At 47.1% G+C, this 9701-nt stretch overlaps 1 protein-coding gene across 10 annotated transcripts in view; it reads left to right on the top strand.

Moving 5' to 3' along the window:
- Positions 1-333: 333 nt before the first annotated feature.
- The window catches only part of DMGDH (dimethylglycine dehydrogenase), a 139963-nt gene continuing 130595 nt past the window's right edge, over positions 334-9701 (top strand). For 3 of the 10 annotated variants that reach the window (XM_067731087.1, XM_067731082.1, XM_067731079.1), the window contains exon 1: positions 336-541. In XM_067731087.1, the coding sequence (XP_067587188.1) occupies positions 431-541 (111 nt within the window). In that variant the 5' untranslated portion in view covers positions 336-430. Of the gene's footprint in view, positions 542-9701 lie in introns of all 10 variants that reach the window. The other 7 variants (XM_067731084.1, XM_067731081.1, XM_067731089.1 and 4 more) reach the window with 4 other exon arrangements.

Raw genomic sequence — 9701 nt, 5'->3', positions numbered from 1 at the left:
TGCCTTATGTGAGACTTGTCCTCCAGAGAAAGTGGATAGTTTCGTGATTTTCCTCCAGCAGAGCTTAGCAGCTTGCATGTAAGAATAGGCAAAGTGTGCAGTGGGGCTGCTCCCAGGCTGAGCTTTTTAGGGAGCACATGGCAAAGAAGAAGTGAATGAGGAAAGGAAAGTGCTGGTGGGAAAGTGGTTAAAACGATGAGCCATGAGGCCCAGGCTGTGGAGCACGGAGCGGTCCTACACCTTGGCTGCTCATTGGAATCCGTTGGGGAGACTTTCACACTAATAATGGTTGAGTCCCTCCCCCAGAGCATCTGACGTCATTGATTAAGGCAGACTAGTCATCCTGAGCCGCACAAACTGCCCAGCTGATTCTAATATTTAGCCAAGATTGCAAAACACAGCTGTATGTAAGGAAAAGAAGTGAAGTTAGATGGATGCTGGTAGAACGTTCAAGATATTGGAGATCCTGGATGTAGTCGGCTCCACTGAGACCTGGATTCAAGAGGGAGGCTGCTCAGAGATCGGGAAGTCAGGATGGAAGGTAACGCCGAGTGCCAGGCGTGGCCGAGAGTGGTTCTGCTGAAGGGACCTGTGAGGGTGGCGAAGTGTCTGGTCAGATGGGGCTGCTGGCAGGGTCACCTTCGTGCATGGCTGTCATTTCCTGGGAGACTGATTGGAGGCTGAGGTTGCAGAGAAAGAGCCCATGAGGAGGTGCTGAAGCCCTTGCTGACTATGGTGGAGGGACCTGGGGTCGGAGATTGAAGGAACAAGGATGGGAAGAGGGTGGGGGGTTGGAGGACATGAACCTCAGAAGAGAAGAGAGTTTTCCGGGGGTGGGGGAGTGACACTTGGAAGTTGCAGTGGATCATTTAGAGGAGCTGTAAGTACCCCCTTCCCCTGCAGGGAGTCTGGGAGAAGGTAGGTGTATAGGAAAACTCAGTTTCGCACATGTGAGTCTGTCTTTCCTCCGTGTCTCCTTTACTCCTCACACAAAACCCTTCACTTCTGGTCGCCCAATGTGTGGAGGTTTTTCTCCACACCATCCAATTCTCTGGGCACCGGGTGGGGATGGGGTGAGTCCTACGATTTAACTCAGTCCTGACACTGCCTACCTAGAGAGAGTGTCAGATCCCACAGGGTATGGGTTCTGTCCTACAAGACTGTCCCCATCCCCGCCTTCAGACGCCAATCGCAAGTCCAGGTTGTCACCTGTGCTTTTGATGGCTCGGCTGTAAATCAGAGGTTGACCCCTCCTTGGGTTTGATTAATTTGCAAGTATGGCTCACAAAACTCAGGGAAACATGTTTACCGGCATATTAAAGGATATGATAAAGGATACAGATGAACAGCCAGATGAAGAGATACATAGGGTGAGGTCTGGGGGGGTCCTGAGTGCAGGAGCTTCTGTCCCTGAGGAGTTGGGACACGTCACCCTCCTGGTGTGGATGTGTTTACCAAGCTCTCCGAGCCCCCTTCTATTGGGATTTTATGGAGGCTTCCTCATGTAGGCATGGTTAGTTATTATTTTTCTTTAATAAATGTATTTATTTATTTTTGGCTGCGTTGGGTCTTCGTTGCTGTGCGCGGGCTTTCTCTAGTTGCGGCGAGCGGGGGCTACTCTTCGTTGCGGTGCCGCGGGCTTCTCACTTGGTGGCTTCTCTTGTTGCGGAGCACGGGCTCCAGGCGCGCGGACTTCAGTAGTTGTGGCACGTGGGCTCAGTAGTTGTGCTCGCAGGCTCTAGAGCGCAGGCTCAGTAGTTGTGGAGCACAGGCTTTGTTGCTCCGCGGCATGTGGGATCTTCCCGGACCAGGGCTTGAACCCGTGTCCCCTGAATTGGCAGGCAGATTCTTAACCACTGTGCCACCAGGGAAGCCCGGCATGGTTAGTTATTAACTCCATTTCCAGCCCCTCCCCCGTCCCTGGAGAATGGAGAATGGGGCTGAAAATTCCAAGCTTCTAATCATGGCTTGGTCTTTCTGGTGACCATCCCCCATCCAGAGTTGTCTCAGTAGAATAAAAGATGCTCTCAGTACTCTTTTCACTTAGAAAATGACAGGGTTTCAGGAGCTCTGTTCCAGGAACCGGGGCCAGAGACCAATACATATTTTCTATTATCTCCCCATAGGGAAATGAGCAGTGTGCCCTAGACAGAGCCGTAGCACAAGCGAGGTCTTGGAAAAGAGCCTGATTCTTCAATATTACTGAGGTTTGGTCTCCAGATGGTTGGGCATTTCTTGTAAAATTTTTCAGTATTGAATGAATAGATTGTTTAGGATCCATGACTTAGCTTGTGCTGTTCAGGGGTCACAAATTGGTGAATTCCAGCTCATTTAGTTCAGACCACACCAGAGTTTGGGGGAAAAATGGAACCTGAATGTCTTTGTGTGGAGCCTGCTGTCTTCAGTTTACCCCAGGTCCCACCTTTGGCCCCCAGACGGAGCTGCTTCCTACATTTACACTACCTACTCGGCCCCAAGACTTTGGTTTCCTTAACTTCTTTTATTATGAAAAATTCCAGAATATAAAAGTAAAGAGAATGGTATAATGAATCCCCATATACTGTCACCCAGACTTGAAGATTTTTGATGTTGGGACCCCTGGGGAGATAAGAAGAGCAGGACAGTCCACTTCTTTGCAAAAGCTTTCCCTCTGGTGCTGCGTCACTTTCACCCCATCCTGACTTACTAGTTGTTATTTGTATTTCTACTGAAGCCTTTCCACATAATTATTCATACGTACTTGTTGAGCCACTTGTGTGTGCTAGGCCCCTTTGTAGGCACTGGAGCTAGAGCAGAGAGCAAAACAAACAAGGTCCCTGTCCTCAGAGGACTTACAGCACAGGGTGGAGGAGAAAGACAGTACAGTCAGTCAATCAATCAACGGGTCATGTGAAGTGCTATGAAGGACAAAAGCAAGGCCATTTGACAGAGCATCTAGTCAAGGTGTAGGGGATGGCAGGACTGGGGTGGGTGGAACACTTAAGGTATTCAGGAGGGCATCCCTGAAAGGGTGGCATTTGATCCAAGACATGAATGACAAGAAGGTACCGACATGTGAGAATCTGAAAGGTACCACACTCCAGGCAAAGGGGACAGCCAGTGCAAAGGTCCTGAGGTAGGAACGAGCTTAAGGGCTGTTCAAAGGACAGAAAGAGGTGAGCAGGATGCAGATGTTTCTCAGGGCTTCCTTGGGGTAACTTAGCCCTCCCTAATGCTGGGTTAAGTGGCTTTTCTCTGTGCCTCTACAGTGCCCTCTGTGACATCTATTATAGCACTTAATTCCTTTAGTGAGGATTTGTCTGTCTCCCTCACTGGTCCAGGGGCTGACCGAAGGCAGGATGGTATCATTTTCATCTTCATATTTCCCAGAGCTTAGCTGTGTCTGGCTCACAGACGGTGCTCAATAAATATTTGAAGCAGCATAGATGTGTACTTTTTGGAGGAAAGAAGAAGATGGGAATCTGGGCCCCTGAGTTCAAGACTCAAATTTGGAAGTAACAAGCAAATCACGAAAATTTTCAGCTCCTAAAATTTTCCCTGCATGTCCGAAAGAGTACAATGAAGTAGTTTTGCAACTATTCAAGTTTCCTTCTTTCTATCAGGTGTCTCCCAAATGTGTATTTGTTTTCTCATTCATCAGATATTTATTGAGCTCTTACTACATCCAAGGCATTATTCTAGGCACGTGGGTATGAAAGCGAATAAAGCCAAGTCTCTGCCCTTGTGGAGCTTGTATTCTAGTTTGTGGGGAGGAAGTGAAAAACAAATATTTTTTGACCAAAAAATGTATGGCAAGTGGTGACAATTGCTATCGAGAAAAATAAACAGAGTAAGGGGGATAGAGAGTGTAGAGGAGGGTGCACTGATACACGGGGTGGTGAGGGAAAATGAGGCCGTTTTGGGTCCTCTGGGAATCAGATGCCAATAAGGACATAGAATTGCAAGACTGGAGGGTGGGATGGGGTGGAAATGCTCATGAAAGTTAAAGGGGAGAGGGACCAGGAATGACAGGTAGAGCCTTCAGGCTGCAATGCAGGTCTGGCACCTGTGAAAGGGGAGGAGGAGATAGGACTGGGTAGGGGTTGAAACTGAGTTGTGATGAAGATCCAGAAATGGCTTGGTCCACCCGGTGGTGAGTTCTGGAGAGAATTTTGTCCTCTGTGGCCCTTCATGCACAGTTGTCCTTTGTCAGGTCAACATGTCAAGCTTGTATACCCTTGCATTGCTCGGGCACCAGGTACAGGCTGGCCTAGGGAAGGTGTGACCTTGAACAAAGAGGTCCTCTGCAGCTTTGACCTTGAAGGAGCTGGGCGCTGGGGTCATATAACCCACAGCTGGGCAGCCTGTCCTTCCAAGAAAGGGCATCTGAGAGGCAAAACTCAGGGTCTGTGGCAGGAAGCAATTGGAAGTGACGAGGAGTGACATGATCTACTTAGTTTTTCAAAGAATCATTCTTGATAGTCTGTGGAGATTAGATCGCAGGGAGCCTAAGGAGGAAGCAGAGAGACTGCTTAAGAAACTTATTGTGTGATAATCTAGGTGAGAGATGATGGTGGCTTGGTCCAGGGAGGTGATGGTAGGAAGGTTGTGAAAAGCCGATATATTTTGAAGGTAGGTCTGACAGGCTTTGTTGATGGACTGAAAGTGGGCGTGAGAGGAAGAGAGGAGTCAAGGATTTGGGCTTGAGCAAAATCTTAGAAGCTGGAGCCGCCATGTTCTAAGATGGAAAATGCTGTGGGAGGAGCATGTTTAGGGGGACAAGAGAAGCTCAGGACCTTGTCTTCAGACAATGGCTGCTCCTAGGACATGGAGGGCTCTGGGGAATGTTTTTATGGGATATCTGTCTATATAAGCAATTTTATTTTAAAAAGGTATCCAATCTAAAATGTATTTAAAAATTCATGGGCTCACGTGAGGTGTGGTGATCTGCCATGTGGTTTAGAAGAGTGCGTTGGAAAGTGGTACTTCTGTGAAGATGCTCATCTCTCCCGACTGAGGAATAGGAAGCATCTCTTCTTATTCTTTCTTGGCAAATGAACTACTTTCATATCTTCCACTGGGAGAAAAAGATAGCGATGCTGTCTATTCTTACTCTCAATGCCATGGTTTTTTGGAAACTGTTCGTATTGAAACGATAAGATCTTGTTTCTGTAGCTCCCTCGTCCCACTGATTTAGTGCTGGTTACATCAGGACTCCTGGTACCACATCACCCACAGTGTGGCCTGTGAACACTGGCTTCTGCGACTCTCAGAGGTGACTGCTGTGCTTCGTGGACGGTGACCACAGTGCCCGTCTTATGTGGGAACCTTGAATGACTGTTCCTTTTGTGGCAAATTTACTGTTGGGAATCTTACAGTGTGCATGTAGAGGAGTGCATCTGCCAACACAGTGCCTTCCTAGGACATGACGTCTCCGTGTTGACTCTGCAGCCACTTTCCACACAACTCCACAGGAGGCAGTGCTGGAAGAGAGGGGTCATTCACTCAGGGATGTCCATCCCTCGTCTTGCACTACTTCATACCAACCCGGGAGGCCAGGATGGGGCCATATCCATCAGAGGCCAGGGGCCATGGACAGGCATAGCCTGCTGGCCTTGTGGAGCAGTGTCTGGAAGTTCCTCAGGGTCTGAGGCATGGCTACCCCTGGAGGAGCCTGTGGAGGGGTGGGGTGACCACTGGGTGGCAGTGGTGGGGGGGGAGGGAGTAGCCATGTTTGAGGAAGGATGCTCAGGGTAAAGAGCACCTGTCGCTACCCCTGCTGTCCCCCTGGGCTGTGTCCCCTCACCACCACCACCACTACCACCCCCTACCCTGTGCTGAGGCTGGAACCCGCATAGGTGAGGACTAACATGGGCCTCCATAGGCTGCTCAAAGCAAGGGCCGACGGTGGACCTTTGGCGGCCCAGAGCCCGGAACTTGTCCTGTGTCTGAGAAGAGTCACACACAGTCTGCACTGTACTGGGCAGCCCAATCTCACCGGATTCCGGGACAGAGATACTGTACCCAGCAGCAGGAGCTCTCCTGTCACCATTTGCCCCTCCTGGAACCGGGGCCAACAAGAGGCCCAGGGCTCCTTGGGGCCCTTGGTCAATGCCAGACTGGGGTGGAAGTGGGAGACATGGGAAAGAGGTGTACATTGTCACTGAGCACCTAGAAGGGAAGAAACCGGGACTGGGTCCCATGCTGACCTGTCCAGGCTGGGGGCACCCCTCCCGGATGGCATAGCTGGCCCTGAGCAGTCCTAGCCACTACAGAGGGACTTAGACAATTTTGAGGAAGGCGTCTCTGGTGACCAGAACCCACACAGACCGGGTCCCAATTTGGGGAACCCTGCCTGGACAACCATGGGAAGGCACACAGGGCCTGAACCCCAGGGTCCAGGGCAGCGACTGGCTTGGGTCTAAAGGTCAGGCTGATGTCAAGTGCATGTTCCTGGGGGTGGTCCATGCTGGAGATACAAATCTGGGGATCATTAAGCTTCTGGGAATGGCCTTATGGAAGGAAAAAGTTCTGAGGCCTCTATCCCAAACTCCATCATCTTACCATAAAATGTAAGAAGACAGTCCTCTCCTTCCTAGGGAGATGAAGACCTCTAAACAAGAATTACCCACATGGTGGTTTCTAGAACTTCCATAGCTTACGCTTATGCAAACCTACAAAGACCTCTGAGTCCTGAAAACAGAAACAGTTCATAATATGAAAAACCACAGGCCTGAACCTCCCTAGGAAGCAGTACCTGTGGGGAAGAATGACATTTTCATTCCCAGTGCCAGGCTGAGTGCAGGCTAATAAAACTTTCCCTGCTCTCTGAACGGTGTTATTTGTTTTAGTCTGCCGTCTGTTTAGTCAGGGGAATAATTAATTAACAACGAAGCCTGCTGTAAACACACCACAAGTGGCACTCAGTAAATATTTGTTGACAGTGATGAGGCTGTTGCTTACGTATACCATCAAATTAGAAACATAAAATTGTGGAGCTCTTTAAGCACGGTATTAGAGATGTGTCACCTTACAGATGAGAAAATTGAAGCTCAGAGAAGCAGAGTAATATATCCAATGTTGCATAGTGAGGTAGAGGCAAAGCTAGGACTTGCACCCCAAATACCTGATTCTAAATTTATTCATTGCTTTTTCTACTACATCGCATGAGTGTTTTGCAATGTAGTGTTCTGCACAATTCATGCGTTGAGACATTAACCTTTCCAGAGAACAGTAAAATCTCGTTAAGTCAAAATAATTGGAAGGATGGCCAGGCTGAATTGGGGGAAAAGTTTGAACTATTTTCAAAGATATTCAGCCTTTTCCTTTCAAGGCCATGTAGTAAACTAGAACAAATAACCACAAAATGGGGCCAAATAGAGGTCTCACTGAACCTGCTTGAAGGAACAAACAGGAATCATTTTCAAATGGTACATGAGCAGCTTGCAAATAAGTGATGACTGCTAAAAATATGTTAGGCATTTGGGGAAATAAATTTTTGTTAAAAGTACTCTAAATATTTCCCTTGAAAATGTACGTCATGTAAAAATTTACATAGGGAATGTTCAGAAATCTGTTGCTCAAACCATGTGATAAAATGATTGTGCGTTTGGGCTTCCCTGGTGGCGCAGTGGTTGAGAGTCCGCCTGCCGATACAGGGGATACGGGTTCGTGCCCCGGTCCGGGAGGATCCCACATGCCGCGGAGCGGCTGGGCCTGTGAGCCATGGCCGCTGAGCCTGTGCGCCTGGAGGCTGTGCTCCGCAATGGGAGAGGCCACAACAGTGAGAGGCCCGCATACCACAAAAAAAAAACCAAACAAAAACAAAAAACAAACAAAATAAATGATTGTGTGTTTGATATAGTGGCATATAAATTAACCTCTTCTGTTTGGCTGTACTGGAATGGCTTGGCATTATTTCTGTAGCTCACAGCAGCACAAATTATGGCATCTGTCCCTCTCACTTTCCATCTCCTTAATTTTTCATCTATCCAAGGCCAACAGAGCCTCCAGCTGCTTGAAAACTGGAAGCATTTTCTGGCTCTTCCTTTCTGTCACCACACTCCCACCAATTTTGGCCGAATGACCCTGCCCTTTCTGTCACCATCTGTGAGAAGTCTTTGTATTTGGCTGCCTTTCTGTCGTTTTCTGTTCAAACACTAAATATTCATTTGTTCCTGAAGATGTTTAGAAACACTGGGCCTGGTTATCCCAAACTCTGTGGTTTAACACACTCTCAGACTATTCCTGAAGCACTTCCCAGGGCTCTTCTATTTTTCTCTCTTCAAATTGACTCCTTCCTCCTCGACTGTGTAAGAATCAGAATTGTCTACCTGGCACGTAACACACGGAAGGTTCCAGACTGGCTGAGTGGATGTTACTGACTAACAGGGAGGCTGTTTGGGAAAACAGTCTGTATAATGTTCTCAGCCAGCCATTGTGCTCAAAACTGGGGAAAATGATCTCTGGAGGAAGAAAAAAAGAGGATCCGGTTGGAGAGAGATAAGGCTTTCCTTGCTGGGTGGGTTGTCCAGGATGTGATTCAAAGATCCATGTATCTTAGGGAAAAACTGATCAAAACAAATAAAGAGAGCTACAGCTGTTTCTGCCGTTTAATGTTACAGTTTGTTCTGATGAAATAGCTTGAGTTCAAAGAAAAATAGAACTCCTCCCGCATTCCCAGCTGGTGCTTTGCTGCCCCCCTCTGGAGAAATTGGGAACTGAAGTTTTTGATCCCTTCCTGTCCGGTTCTGTCTCCGTTATAGGTCTGCATCGGCTTGGCTCCCTTACTCAAAGGCGCTTTGCTACAGTGTAAATAAGTATCAGGTCATAAACTGCAAGCAGTTTACTCAGTGAGTTTACATCGACTCTGAGGAATGCAGGGATCTCTATTTCCTGGCAGGAGAATGAACTCCATAGTTTTGTGAACAATCTGTCCTGGTTCCATTCTCCTTCTACCAAGAATCCAAGCTAAAGCCACCTTTCCTGGTAGCCTTGGACTAATAAGAAATTCTTCCTGACTTGACATCCTGCCTTTGGAATCTTACCCTTAAAAGGGAGAGTTTAGACTCTGGATCTCTAAGGTCTCTCTGGCTCTGATTCCACAAAAATATCTTTACCAGTGAGAAATGTCTGTTTAACACAAGGAAGCTTATAGGTATTGAATGAAATTTCCCTTTTAATGAACAAGATTTCTGGAAATAAAATGAATGCACTTGGTGGAGGGATGAATTTCAAAAAAAAAAATTTCAAAATATGAAATATGCCACTAGGAGTCACTGTTGACATACAGTTTCATTCCAGTGTACCTTCAGTATGTATATTTCCTCTTGAGGGAAACATTTTTAAAATCAAAAGATATAAGAAAAATTAGGGGTTACAGTGCTTTGTATGGCAATACAAGTTCTGAAAAGAATATTAAAGGGGCATCCATCTTACACAGTAGTAGGTTGAATAAAGGTATCTATTACCTATGAATGAAAGTATTAAATGTTGAACCTGATTTGAGAATGAAAAATGGTAGATAGCAATTGGTAAAAAAAAAAGTGACTTTCACTCTTTTCTTATTTCACCTCAGCCATATGCAACCTCTGAGAGTCGTGCTGCTTTGAAAAGAAGTTCTGGAAATTTCTTTTCCCTTTAAATACTGCTGCCTTGTCCTTTAAAACTCTAGCATGCTTGTGTCTTTTTAAATAGAAACTGAGGTTATACAAGACTTAGCA

Source organism: Pseudorca crassidens, chromosome 3, assembly GCF_039906515.1.
Source record: "Pseudorca crassidens isolate mPseCra1 chromosome 3, mPseCra1.hap1, whole genome shotgun sequence".
Lineage (NCBI taxonomy): Eukaryota > Metazoa > Chordata > Mammalia > Artiodactyla > Delphinidae > Pseudorca > Pseudorca crassidens.
This window is presented reverse-complemented; position numbering and strand designations above follow the sequence as displayed.